This window comes from Mastigoproctus giganteus, chromosome 4 (assembly GCF_048544385.1).
Source record: "Mastigoproctus giganteus isolate SK-2022 chromosome 4, ASM4854438v1, whole genome shotgun sequence".
NCBI classification, from domain to species: Eukaryota; Metazoa; Arthropoda; class Arachnida; order Uropygi; family Thelyphonidae; genus Mastigoproctus; species Mastigoproctus giganteus.
In genome coordinates, this window is record NC_143578.1 from 30,053,748 (window position 1) to 30,068,704 (window position 14,957).

Sequence of the window (14,957 nt, forward strand, 5' to 3'; positions counted from 1 at the left end):
AAAGAAAAATTTTCTCTGTTGAGGAAGCACACAATCTAAGCAAATCATCAGCAACATCTAATGACTAAAATTTTTCCCATGAGCATATATTTCCAAAGTTTACAGATATTAAGGAGATGGTTCATTAGCAAAGTTGGCGCAAAGCTCTCCTAGATATCTCCTACATCATTAAAGTCGCGACCGGGGAAGTTTATTCTCGATGCATTCTCAGTGGTAATCAAAATCTCATTCACCCCAATATGGAGTACATGATCAGTGAGTCTTGTAGGTGGCCGTTTCTGTTTCGAAAGATTTGATGATTTTACATTTATCATTACCTCTCCTCACTCACTACCCCCGCAGCACTTTTTTTTTTTAATAATAGCCTTAAATGCAAATACCAATGGGTTTAAATGTCTCAAAGATGCGAGGACTATCACCCGTACTAATTGTTGGACGATTTCGTTATGGGTATTCCAGATTCTGATCTTTTGTGCCGAAATGAGTTTCCTTTCGGATTTGTGAACGAATCAATTATCTCAGTATGCTAATGACCTGTCCTACGGTTTAAGCCAAAGTGCACCGCTATGGGTGTCGTAAGGTCAAACTCAATTAGCACAGTTGCCTAGTGAGCTGCCTTAATTATTGACTATGTTGACAGCGAAGGTTACATATTGATAATATGAATTGTAAAACGGAGGAGGCGCTGCGATTCAAATCCAATAGTTGCCCTTAGATCTAATAATGGACACATTTCGCTTTACATTTTACACGTTGATCGAATTTCCTGTTTAGACTGATTGATATTCTACCAAGCAGCATTTTCTATGAGTCCACAGACACAATTTTCATTCGAGTTCGTTAAAATCGAAGATTTGGATAAATATTGGAAATACTTCCATCCCTATTGGTTTTTTTCCTTTAACGTGTTCGTACATCTTGCCTTAAAAAAAAAAAAAATTCTGGATGGCAGTGCACATGTTTTTGATAGACATTTACCACTGTCACGTTTACCTATTGCACAACGTGTAAATCGATAAAGCGGAAGACATTCGTGGATTACTTTTCCTTGCGGATGTACATCCATTAGTGAAACCAGATCTGCTCTTTAGCAGATGTATTGTGTTCTATAAACAACGCGGCTTCTGGTGGATTTGCATTCATCTGTTTTTCCATCTCTTCTTCTAAGAGGGACATTGAAAGTGGACTGTACCATTAAAGATTTGAAAAAAAAAAAGAATGAATTTTGCAAGGAAAATATCCGATATAGTAGCTGACCAAAACTGTAGAAAGAAGGTAAAATGTAAACAAAATATCTAAGAATTTCCTAAAGCAATGTTCGCCAAGAGCTTAGAAGCGTAGAAGGGGGGGGATCTATCCCAAGGCATTTGAAGTGATGTACGTTATGCGTGGTAGAACAACTGGACTAGATCCGGTGAGAGGCTTTCACATAGAAACATTAGATGTATTTCCTTGTCTACCCCTCTCCACCTCCTCTGCGTTTCCTCTTGTTGAACAAATAGTATCCGGTATCCTAAAACACCAAAAACTAAATAAAAAAATTCAAAATCTACAAACAAAAAAAAAAAAAAAACCAAACGACATTTCGAAAATAATAATTGTCGTTTGCTAGTTACTTGTGGCGCCATCTGGATGCAATAATTGCTTATTACTCGAAAACAATTTAATAAATATAAATGCACATTTTTTAATGCAAAGATACTTACCATGTCTTTTATCCGTACCGAGGAACTGAACTGAAAATAAAAGAAGGAAAGATTAATAATTAATCGCGTAATAACCACCATAAGCTAATAATCCTTTGAAAAAAAAAAAAAAAAAGAAAAATTAAGAAGTAATCCGTTGAAGGAATCCAACCATTCGATAAACTTAGCAATAATATAAAAAAAAAAAATTGCATTTTTTTTTTTCTATTTAATTTCTTTTAGATATTTATTTTTAAGCCGGAAAAGATTCCACAGTTGGAAGCAGATGTCATTTCTGATGCCCAATTGACTTGTGTTCCTATAGACTTATCTTCTTTCTTTGCCAATATAGAATACAATTTGCAATTTCCGTTTCCGGTTTATAAACTCAAGAAAGATTTGGTGTCAGAATAAATCAACTTCAAACATTGCATGGTTCTGTTTGTCTTTTTATTCCTTCATCCTCCCCCCCCCCCCGGGGGGGGAGGATTGCAACTGCGTGCATCTAAAAGATAGAGGTCTCTGCTAGGATAAATGATTTATTGTCTTTGGTTTCAAAACAAGACTTTTTCATTGAAAAAGACATTAGTAGCGAGATTCCATAAAATTTCTTTCGCCCCTTCTGCTATTCATCTAGCGAAAGTTCATCCCAATGAGTTCACAGGCAGGGCCATTATTTACGCGCGAAGGCATTTTTTTTTTCCTTTTGATTTAGAAGTTTTTGGGAGGTTCAAATGTCAAAGAAAATAACAAATTCTTGACGAATTCCATATAAAAAAAAAATGACGCTGTAATGGCTGCAAAGATAAACACCGTTCTAGCGCATCTAAGGTGCATATAGGTGGCAGCACTGTCTGAAAAATGGAATAATGGCTTTTTTTCTTCTGTTTTTTAGAAGGCACGTTGCCAGACTTATTCAAGAATTTTATTATTTGTTTTTAATTTAACAGTTCAAATTCACGAGATATTCGTGTATCATAAATTCTGCTCTTTTTCTGTCAGTTTTTTTTTTTTTTTCTTTTGATAAATTTCTTTTTCTTTCTGGACATTTAATTTTTATTTCTATTAATCTGGCCCTTGCTTATTTCTGGACTTTAGGTCTAGTTCAAATATGGTTTTTAATGGTTTTCTACCTGATAAACAGATCATCAAATATTGATGATCCACCCCACACTGGATGGAAAAGACCTGAGTTCAACTCATGTCGATGACGTGAGGAATTTTTATGGGCCTTTTTCATAACGTGGCTGAGTTAGCCGGTTTCAGGCGAGGAGCATGGTTTTTACTCCCGGAAACTCGGGGTTTTGTCCAGCAAACAGAAAATATATAAACGGAGCAATAGTGGCCAGTGTTTTGTGGAAGGCCACCGATGGTTTCCCACATCTGCGCCATGATACTTTTTGGAGAAGTACAGAACCTCTGTAAAAGCCAGAGAAGTGTAGTGTCAGAGTAGTGTTATGCTCTGTTGTCTCTGACTACTTGGCCGAAGGGCCTCTAATGGGACCCTACGTTGCCAGCCACCACCGCTGGAAAGTGAGCTAGGCTGTCTATTATACTTTGACTGGCCTCCGCCAGGGTCGCTTGAGATACGTGGAGCAATATGGCCTTAGTCGCCGATGCTCCTAAAACCCTACAACAACAACAACATTTAACGACATTACATACACAGTATGTTGATACCTCATCAGCTAAGACATTTGTCATTCATTATCCGATACCATAATCATTTTGGGACGCGTTTAGTTCTAATACACTGTTTCCAGAATACATATCTCCTAGTCCGCAATAATATCTGCTAATGAATCCTTTCAATTGGAAACTGATCATATGACATATACTGTTTTCTTAAAAGGTCTTGTAAGTTTTATATCCACCAGAGGATGATTTCGGCGAACTTCATCCTTCCATCACAATCCTTTGGATAAACCTCACGTAGCGTGGTTTCCAGTGGTTCCAACTTCAGTTCTGTTTTCTGAACAAATTTTTTTGGACAGAATCGTTAAGTTAGCTCAGTTTCAACACACGTTGTAATGCATTTCTTAGGACTGGGAAAAAGCACGTTGTACCATCTTAATGTTGTCATCTGGCACAGAAGTGGGTGTGCTTTCTCTTGGAGAAATAAAAACTTATGACAACGGCATGTTGTCATAAGTTCTTATTGGCAACCTCTAATGGGTTTGAAATTTATTGCTGCATTTTCTGATCCACAATATCGGTGATACTCATTGTCCAACCATTACTTATCTAAAATAAAACAAAACTGAAGGGAAAGATATTAAACGGCTTCAAATTTTCAACATAATTTGAATAAATAATTCTATCTGATTTTGCGCTCCTACAGCAGCAACATTTTAAAAAAAATATAAGGACACTCCTGGTATTTAGGAAAATCAAACCATACCACCTTTTGAGGAATAGATATAAAAGCAACTTTTTTGAATTATACGGTTACTTTAAGCAGCATATTAATGAAGATGATAAAATGGACAGCTATTGACAAAATAAAGAATCTTGGAGCTTTATTAAGTTGATGGTTTTCTTCTCAGAGAATTCTGGCACTCTCAATGACTACGCACTTAACAAAAGATTATTAGGTGGTGGAACTACCAACACCTTTTATACGTCGCTCAAAAGCTGTTTGTTAGAAAATATCAAAGAGGACCATTCATATTATTCTGTCACTTGTTGAAAGCCACTGATTGAACAATATTGGATCGAAGGCGTTTCCTTTAAACAAACTATACTTAATACATCGGATTTTCTTGGTTAAGAAAATAAGTTTCTCGATAAGAAAATAACTCATTCTCTGATTCGTTAGGCATAGCGCTGACTGTTCTTTTGCAACGAGATAAACTAAACAGTTTTCCTTGGACATAAATCATCCGGTGGATGTATTCTTAGAAGATAACCCATGTGAAACAAATGGCTACGTAATCAGCGCGCGCACACACACACACACATATTAATTATAATAATCCATTTACTGTCCCGGTGAGATTGTGGATTATATTATGGAACAATTTGTCATCATTGTTTTCTTACTTTGGAAGGCGTGGTGTACTGAGACACTAAAGAATACGGCTTAACTTACGGCCAAAATAAACACCAGCTGCCGCTCCCAAAGACACAAAGAGCACCGCCAGGATCACGCAGGCGCACGAGGTCGGTGTGCATCCTTCCTTCTTGGTGAACTTAATTTCCCTACTGTCTCCGCTCTCACTTGGTGTACCACAACTGCTGGCGCTGCTTCCTGTAACCAACGACAGGGGGCGTTGTTGGATGTCGTCCATTTCTCTCTGGAAAACAAAGGGGGAAAACTTTTTTTAAGATTCTTTTATTTAATATTTGTAATACAATAAAAAAGTTAGGTTTCCGGCAAATTCGTTTTGTTGTTTTAGATAAAAATACTCCACCGGCGTGACATTTGTGTGCTGAATAGAAAACCTATTTTATGGAAGAAGGTTTCGCATTTCAAATCTAATCTTTGCTTTCTAAAAGTGCACAATGTATGATTGGTTTTGGCATACCAACTAGACAGCTTGCGTGTGTGTGAGAAATGTTTCTTTCTATTTTTGAAAATGTTCTCGCGGCTATACCGGTGGTACAACCACCGGTATAGCCGCGAGAACCAGTGAAACTCTTCCAGTGAAGGTCTATGAAAAAAAGGTCTGGGTTCGAATCTTGCCAAGACTATATTTTATTGGCTTTTTCTTCACAGTGTAGCAGAGGAAATCGATCTCGGATGAAGAATACATGATTTCCTTTCCGGCCGGAAACTAGGTTTTTCATCCAGCTAACAGGCAAACCGACCGTAGAATACATTACTCGCAACTTTCAGATATACTACAATGAATTAAGGTGAAAATACTAAGCAACAACAGGCTGGGTTCCCATTCTGATAGAATTTCTTCAGTTCTTAGGGTCATAAACACGGAACTTTATCACCGAAGAGTATCTTTCTAATTCGTGTATAAATAGCATCTCAAATTTGGAAATCCAGAGATTCTCTGTTAACATTTCAAAGGCCTTTGCTTAAGTTCACAGTCTATGGTCATTTAGTAATGTGATCTGTTTTTCTATTCCCTCGCTCAATTTTGATGCCGGACAGTTTTTTATCTTCAAATTTCTCGACCAATGCAGGAATACTCCACTATTTTATTTTTTTCCCCACTCATTCTTCTGGAGAAGTGGAGTATTTAAGGGTCCCCTATCAGAAATTTCTACAAATAAATTTTACCATTTATGCTAATTTTTATTTTAACAAATTATACAAAATTAACAAGGCAAAAAAAAAAATACCATCCAGATATTTACAATCTTCTAATTTCTATCAAAAAGAAGTACTTTTTTAAAATGAAAAAATAACTTTTAAGTTAAAATATATATATATTGTGCTTAAACCATTGCTTACCTATCAGTGTACAATCAGTGATCAGAGAATTATGACTACCCCATCCGTACGGACTATGCCGCATAGTTCGCAGTATAAAGACGAACAGCTTCGCAGACTATAGCAGTAGTAATTTGGTCGTGCAAGTCAAAGTGATAAAGAAGCAGTTATGAGACGAAGTAAAGATGTCACGGAGTTTCAAAAGGGCATCATTGTGGGAGCTCGTATGTTGGGTGCTTCCGTATCGGAAACGGCACGTCTTTTCGGTTGTTCACGGCACACTATGGTTAAGGTGCACACTCGTGTAGAACGAGTCAAACCACCTCCCGCCGACAGAAGTGCAAAGGATTACGGAAGGTGGATGTTTGTGGTAAACGAAGGGCGCAGCGCGTTGTACGAGCTCAACGGCAAGTCACCGTGCGATAGTTGACATTGAAATACAATATGGGAATGCAAGAACAATATCCTAAATGACCCCCAATTCGCCGCTTTGTCATCTTGTGGTGAGGTGAGCGCCATCGCTGGTCGCATTTGTGTTTAGTGTTGGAATATGTGAAGTTGTAAATTTTTTGTTATGTTGAGTGACCGGCATCATGCTATTTAGCAACCGGGGGAGACAAACACGAGTTTGATTTTTCCCTATCTCACATCTCTAACTTCACAGAGGCAGGACAGATTAATCTTTTAGCTCCTGCTAGGCGTCCCCAGAACCGATGGTCTGGGGAAGCCCGCGGAAATATAGGAAAGGAGAGTGGATGTACAGTAGGGAGAAGATGGGGAATATAGTGATAGAAAGATGGAGATGATAGTTCGAGGCATCCGCATAGAAGTAGGAAGGAGGAGTTGTTAGTTAAAGAGATAGAAAAGAGCACTGGACAGTAGGTCCAGGAATGCCACTCCCTGAATAGGGGGGCGTCTCCGTAGCCAAGTGGGCAGGAGCAGCAGTGCGTAGCACATGCTTCTTGATTAGACCGGGGTTCGAGCCTGTGAGGCACCAAATATGTAGGATGCGGAAAGGTCAGGGAATGACCACCGCATATTCCCGGAGCAATATGGCCTTAGTTGCTAATGCTCCAAAAAACCAAATAACAACAACCGTCAGTAGGGTTGAGCAGGCAGCGAAGATTCCACCCCAGTTGATACTCAGACGTAAGGTGTATTTAGTGTCAGACGGCACCAGGGGTTTCCCACATCTCCGCGTAGTTTTCATTGTGGGTGTACCAATTTGCTGGAAATGCAAGAGGTTTAAAAGTGTATGGATATTCTATATGTGTAGTGTCATGTACCGTTGTTCATCTGGTCGTTTAGCCGCTGGACACCTGCTGAGTCCCAACGTTGTCCCACCTTCGCCCCGTGGAGGTAGACCAGGAACCCAGTAGTTTTAGTTTCACTTTGGCAGGTCCTGCCACCTAATTTCCTGAGATTTCAGTGACTAGGACCTAAAAAAAAAAAAAAAACGCGCGCATATGCACGTACGTACAAACAGATCCATATATATGTGATACATATATCCATCATCGTCGGTTTTGATGATCGTTACGTGAGGGGGATACCGCTTTCATAATAAAGGCCGAGAAAATGGGCGAACGGTAATTTTGACATAATTAAGTTTTTGTGTGTGGGGCATTCGCTGGCATAAAGATAGAGTGGGTGGGAGACTGAAGGCTGGGGGGGGTTGATAGAAATATGGGGATGATAGTGTAGGCAACCCCAGAAGTCAGTGAGGCAGGCCCATGCCTCACCAAGAGAAAGTAGGGGGCGCCGAGGGGACTGTCCCACCACCGGCGCAGGGGGGATGGAAACGCACCAGGTAAGGGAGCCCGGTGCGATCGCCAACAGGCGTCTGCAGGGAAACTATACAACGACCAATGACCCTGTTGATGGTGTCCAATCTCGTGTCATGTCCGAGTTGTCATCCGTGGGACATGGGTAGTGCGGTTTATTTCCTAAGCTTTCCAGTTTTAAGGAATGTCTTGTTCACATAGACTCAGCTGGTGAGGTGTCTAAGTTTGGTAGTCATCTCCATTTGTCATTCATGGGACATGAGTCCCGTCCATGTTAGTCTATTTTGGTATTGTTTGTTTCCTGAGTTTTCTAATTCTTGGGGGTGGGTCATTTCTGGTGTCCCAGTCCAAGCGAGCTGAAAAACAGATGTTCTTTGGTTATAATGGTAGTGGATTGTGGGCTGCGGACATTTGGTTTCTCCTCCTCGCGAACAGTGCCTGTGCATAATCCGAGGCGGCTTGATACTCCTTCTTCGTGTCTAGGAGGTGATGTTCTTGTCCCTGTGGTAAGTAGTGGATTCTGGTGAGTAAAACACCACGTAGTCTTCACAGAGCCGGCAGTCATACATGAGGTGCTGCCAGCTCTCCATCCCCCCCCCCCATGCAAGTGCAAGTTGGATCATCCTGGATCCTAAGTAGAGACAGTTTGGCATTAATCGCTCCGTGTCCAGTTAAGAGGTAAGTTACTTGTAGACCTGGAGAGAACCAGTCGTATGGGGCTTCACAGCAGACGACCCAATATATACCCTCTCCTCACCGCTGATCATCGTCGGCGGCGAATGCTGTGGAATCAACAACACGCTGGTTGGACAGTGGAGGACTGGAAACAAATGTATTGGCCGGATGACTTCAAATATCTGGTGCAATACGCCAACTGACGCCTTCATATTTGACGCAAGCAAAGTAGGACAAGAACTAGGACCCTGGTGCGTATAGACTAACATTTCACTAGTGAGGTCTACTGTTAGCTCTTAGGAGACCATGTGCACCCTGCCATGTTTTATATTTTCCCGGACAGAAAGGGGATCTTTCAAGACGATAATGAGCTGTGTCCTCGGACCCGCACTGTGCACGAGTGGTTCGAGAACACAGTGCAGATATCACTCATCTTGATTGGCCTCTAGATTCACCTGAACTCAATCCAATAGAACCCCTGTGGGATATTTTGGAACGGAAAGTGAGGCGCATGGGCACGCAACCATCATCTATTCCGACACTGTGGAAAGCCTTGTAGGCAGCATGGCTGCAGATCCCTGCGGACTTCTTTAGACATCTAGTGGAGTCAATGTCTAGGCGAATAGTGGCTGTTATCCTTTCGAACGGTGGCCTAACACGGTATTAGGTAGGCGGTCATAATTCAGTGATCACTAAGTGTAGATTATACATTATACTAAAAAGTACAATTAAAGAAAGAAATATATGGCTGATGAGACCTGGATATCTCTAAACCTCCCTAAATGAAGTTAATGAATCTTCAATCACAAACTCACGTCACTCCCTATTTTACAGACTTCCGGTTTCCTTTTTTCTAGACATTTTCACACGTAGTGTTCAGCTAAACTGTTTTGCGAAATTTCCATCACTTTCTTAAATTTGTCAGAAAAAGTGCTGTAAGTATTAATTTGCTTTTCTCATTATCTAGAATTAAACAGTTTAAGCAATTTCTTATAGTGTTCCAACATTCAAGTTTTGCGATGTTAAACTGAATACGAATAACACTTCTTGGTCCACGAATCTGAGATGATTATAATTATATATATATATATATATTGTCAATGAATGTAGTTAGTTAAATGTGGGAATACAAAATAAAATAACATTGTTCTGAAAACAATAATAATAAAAAAACAGCAATAAATAAATAAAAAGTAGAAATACAGCCATATTTAAACGATATCTTTGTAGGTCAATTTTAAGCCAAATCGACTGCTTCAAAATGAGACAAGTAGTGCCCCCTTACGAGAAATTTCGAAATCATTTTTACTTATATTTAATGCGTAGATTCTCATAGATTCTATAGGTGATTATTAAACCAGCTTTCGTCAGAATCTTAAAGCTGGACAGATTTCGGCTGAGGAAAATGCTACGAATATTGATCTGAGAGCGCCGATATTATCATCAAACGTAAGATGTGTGCCAGGCAAGTTTAGTGTCCTTAACGATCTTTCTTTGCCGATAGTTACTTAAAAGCGTGGAGGGCGAATGGTTCCTGGCAAACCATAGATTTAAAACTATTGCAGGGTAGCTCATTATTTACCTCGCTATAAAAGATAATGCAAGAATTCCGGGAAGTGCATTTTACTTCTCTGATCTCATAAAGAAACTCTATTAAAGATCTAACGATATAATGTACATTGGTCAATAGCTTTTTTTAGATTCAACATTATTTATATAACACGATACGAGTCTGATGTATAAACAAAATAAGTTTTGAAAAACGACTTTGTATCGGTACTCCATCAACGTTATTAACTCTTTCGAGTTTTTTAAAACCAGCAAAATTACTAAGTAGAAAATCGCTTGGGGAGTATGTACACTAAATGGAAGAGCGCATTGTTTTTAACTACTTGTGGTTATGTTGATGAATAAATAAAAACGATAAAGGTTTAAAAATTTTGAAAATTAAAATATGCTTTTTATTATATTAACGATAAATACACTGAGGGTATTATTTATTATTTATTTTTGATCTAAAAAAAATGTGTTTAATACGGTATATAATCACTTCGGGAGTGCGTACAATAAATGGAACAGTGTCTTTACTATTGAACTGGGATTTCTTTTGATGAATAAATTAAACGGTATTTAGATTAATAATATTACTTTATTCAAATCTGGAATCAGTATTTTAATTAATGATATTATTTTATTTAAGCTTGAATTAGTATTTTTATGCAAACATAAATGTAAGGATTAAAATAATAAATATATTTTGCCATTAGCATGATTACAATATTTTATTCAGCGATTGTCACTTATTTATTTTAATTAACGAAATTTTATTTTATTACTTAAAATAATTTTTATTTTATGAAATATGCCAGTTCTGATTTTTACTAACGTACCGACCTGTTTATTATGACAGCTCACTGTCATAATAAAAATACTTATATTTTATTAATCAGTTTTTACTTTTAAGTTTGTTATTTTGTTTTTGTGTGTGTGTGTGTATGTTTTTACTAAACTTTTCAACTTAACAAAAGTTCCAAGGAATAGTCCAGACAGTCTTGGGCCAAGTTTTCTTTTCTTTTCCTTTTTTTTTTTTTCTTTCTCTTGTTCTTCTTCTTCTGTGTGTGTGTGTGTGTGTGTCACTGCAACTGGATCGATGCTCTTCTCTGTACCACTGATGCTAGAGAGCCAAGCCTTCTGTTGTCAGTACATCACCTCACAGCTGTATTGGCTGTCAGATGTAGATCTCCTCTTTCGTAAGAAAGACAACCGCAAAACCATCCACCCACTCTTGTGGGATGGGTGAAACGCTATGCCATCACGGTGATAGGGAGATATTTACTGAATAATAAGGAAAAAATGGAGGAAAAAATCACAACACTGGGTGCACTTTTAATTTTTATATTTTCCATAAAATAGCTTTTTTCTCTCTCTTTATTTTTGAATTTTCAGTTTTGTGAGCTTCTACATTTCCTTTTATGTAAAATATTGTAATAGATGTCTTTTCTAGGTGGCTTAGAGCTCAGAGTAAACAGAAAATTTTATCCAGCTGTATATCTAAGCAGACAGTGTTTAAATCTGATTTACTGTATTGTGAGAGAAAGGTATTTTTTGAAGAGGTGAATTACTTTAAATTCTACAAGGACAGTGTAAAGAAACTAATTATTATAAATGAATTAATGAAATTTATACTTTTCCTACTGAAATATATTTTTGGTAAGACTCTCAGTATTTTTTAAGTTACTAAGCATTGGAAAATTATACATTGATTAATGTGGTGATAAAAAAGTTTAATTTGAATGTCCATTATTTTTATTTCAGTGAATTAATGAACTAATTACAATATTTTCAATCTTATATATTTCAGTTTAATTTTCTTTCATAGAAAAGATTAGCCAGTCTTAGAAAACACACCATAGCTGCAATTTCTTTATTTTCTTCTTTTTTTTTTTTTTGGCTCTGTCTGTCTGTCTTTCTTTTCTTTTCTTTTTCCACACTAATAGTGTACATTTTTATAAATACCTCTTGTTATGCGATAGAAGATAGGACTTTGATATGTGACATCACTTCCGGCATTTAAGCATATTTGCAATTAAAAATAATACCTTTTTTTTTATTGAAAAGATCTGTCAATCTTGGTAAATTAAGTATAGCAATAATAGCGACCAATCTTTATAGAAGTAACTTTATCGTTTTCTTTCGGCTGACCGGAAGTGTTGTTAGATGGATTTCCGGATTTTTCGTTTTCTTCTGAAAGGCCCTTTTTCTTCTCTTTGATCGTGTCATAGCAATAATATTGAAACAGATGTTAGGAAGTCCAATATTTCCCGTTTCTTAATCCAAATACTTTATCTCCAAGACATTGCAATTTTTCCAAAGAAATAGAGAAGAAAATTCATTTCTAAGAGAAAAAAAAAAAGAACAAATATCAAACATCTGCGAATTATCCAGGTTAGTTGGTAATCTTTGTGAGATGAAACCAATTTCCTGTTTCCCACAAATCTCCTGAAGACTTTCTTTAAGGGTTCCCATTAGCGCCCTCTGTCGATTAATTTGGTACCAACAGTTTTGGTTCCATTTTTTCCATAAATTATATAAAATAAAATTGGTGCGCAATTCGCATTCTTCATTACGTCTTAGATAATCTCTAAAACTTTCCTTGGGAACCATTTCATCAAAAGGCATTGCCCTTTTCACAATTACATGGATTCTTTCCTAGAAGCATTTCACACATATTGTTTACCGAACTTTGGACTTCCAATCCTTTAATAATAAAACTTCTCTGATTTTTTTGTTGAAGACGTGGCCTCTTCTATTGTCTAGGCTCACCTCACGTTCGACTCTCCATTGGATTAAGAGAGTGATTTATTTTTTCCTGCTGTCTGTTTTATTGTTGATTACGAATACTTCCGTTTTCCGAGACATCATGTAAGGAAGTAGATGAGAGGATGTTGAAGTCTCGTTTTCCAAACCGTATCCTGTAATTCTACTTCCCCAGCTAAGATGATTTCTCTTTCCGGAACATTTTTTTTTTTTTTTTGACTCTAAAATGTGCGCCATTTTAGAGTCATTTATTGTTATGATATCAGTACATGAACTGCTCATTAATGCTCTTCGTTATCGGAAAAATGAATTTATAAATGCGTTTTTTTGATTGTTCAATTGTGTGTCTGCCACCATTGCTAAAAAGTGATAGTCGTGGAAAATAATTTACGTTTTTTATTCAGAGAGGTTTTTAATATATTTTTTATCTAATTGGAATTTTTTTCTCATAATTGGAAAGTAATGCGTGAACGCGATATATTAATCATTACAATTAATTAATACTTGAACTTTTCACCTAGGAGGAGGAGTTCTTGTGCGTCTGTTTTTTTTTTTCTTTTTTATGCCAGAAATAATTATCCATTAGTTAACTTTAAATTAGAAGTATAAACACGTTAATTAATGTACACAACGTTGTTATATTTCACATTGCCAAATACTAATTCATGCTTTATAACAAAAAAAGACTTTTATGTGCAAACCCAGGAAATTACGTTTTTGCGCATCCACCACATAGTGATACATACGAAAAAATTAGATGAAATAAATAATAAAATGAAATGAAATAATAATTGCCAGATTTCTATTGGTCCATTTTAATGAAATCTATAATGGGTCAAGTCAACTTTTTAAGACTCAAATATATGATAATCTGTACACTAGACGTCGAGTTGTTACATGCCGACGGACGGACGGAGAATGCTAAAGTCTAAAATGTAATGTTAAGTTAATATTTATATTTTCATTTGCAAAATTTGCATAATGGATGCATTATTTTTGTCAATGAAATTTGTCAATCAATCATTTTACTTCTATTATAAAGTGGTGTATTTTTACATGAATAATTGAAGTTAATAAAATTAAACTAAGATTTTGAATTTCAAATTAAACTAAGAATTTCCAAGTCTGAATAACGGATGCATTATTTTGTCAATGAAATTTATCAATTATTTTACTTCTAATCATAATATGAAGAAGTGTATTTTTTCAATTTATATTTTTACATAAATAATTGAAGTTTATAAAATTAAACTAAGATTTCTTAATTTCAGAATGTTACATAATAATTTCAAAATTTTAATCAATTCATTAAAATAAAAATTATATGCGAACCGAAGAGATAGGAAAAGCTTGGCACGTGGTTGTTTGAATTACAAGAAATGTGATATTCGTTGCTTCCTCCAGTAGAAATATTTCTCTAAAATTTTTATATCTGCGCATACACTTGAAAATGATTTTAATGCAAATTCGGTTTAAAGAGGTTCGGATTATCGAGACTACTATCTACTATAGACTTGCCTCGGTACCGAACACTACTTTGAATAGCACTTCCTATTTAAGAAATGGTATTTGAAATAGTGCAATGGCAAAGACACTCGCTAAGAAGGTGGTGAGTGCTCAGTATCATATACGCTTTCCTCCAAAAAGTATCCGGACACTTCCTGTTTATATAATCCAGCAGACCTAAGAGGGATCGATTTGCTATTGAAGTGGGTAGCAGTGACGTCAATGTAAAATCGATGCGTATCCGAATACTTTTTTGGAGGGTGTGTATCACTGCAGCGCATCCTTTTTTTTAAAGGCTCTAACCCGAATTGTAGGCATAGAATAGTAGAGATATACACTACCCTACCATTAATATCTGGGCACCTGCGTATCTAGAAATAACCTTTAGCTTTTATAACAGTGTCAAGTTTCTGTGGAATACCCTCCACCAGTTTTTGCAAATGTCCTCCTATATTAATGGTAGGGCAGTGTATGTCCAGCTACATATATACAAACCTATAAAATATAATTTAGGACAAAAGCAAACTCTAACAGATGGCAAAATCTTGACGCATGCGTAGATCGAATTGCAAATACTAGTTTAATTGCACTGCGCATGCG

The 14,957-nt window shown here is 36.8% G+C and overlaps 1 protein-coding gene across 1 annotated transcript in view; it reads right to left on the bottom strand.

The window, feature by feature from the left end:
• Window positions 1–14,957, bottom strand: part of LOC150086514 (atrial natriuretic peptide-converting enzyme-like) — a 105,855-nt gene that overhangs the window by 21,903 nt on the left and 68,995 nt on the right. The window contains exons 2-3 of the mRNA XM_090372613.1: window positions 4,777–4,981; window positions 1,707–1,736 (exon numbers count right to left, since the gene is read on the bottom strand). Of these exons, the coding sequence (XP_090228739.1) occupies window positions 1,707–1,736; window positions 4,777–4,981 (235 nt within the window). The remainder of the gene's footprint in view (window positions 1–1,706; window positions 1,737–4,776; window positions 4,982–14,957) is intronic.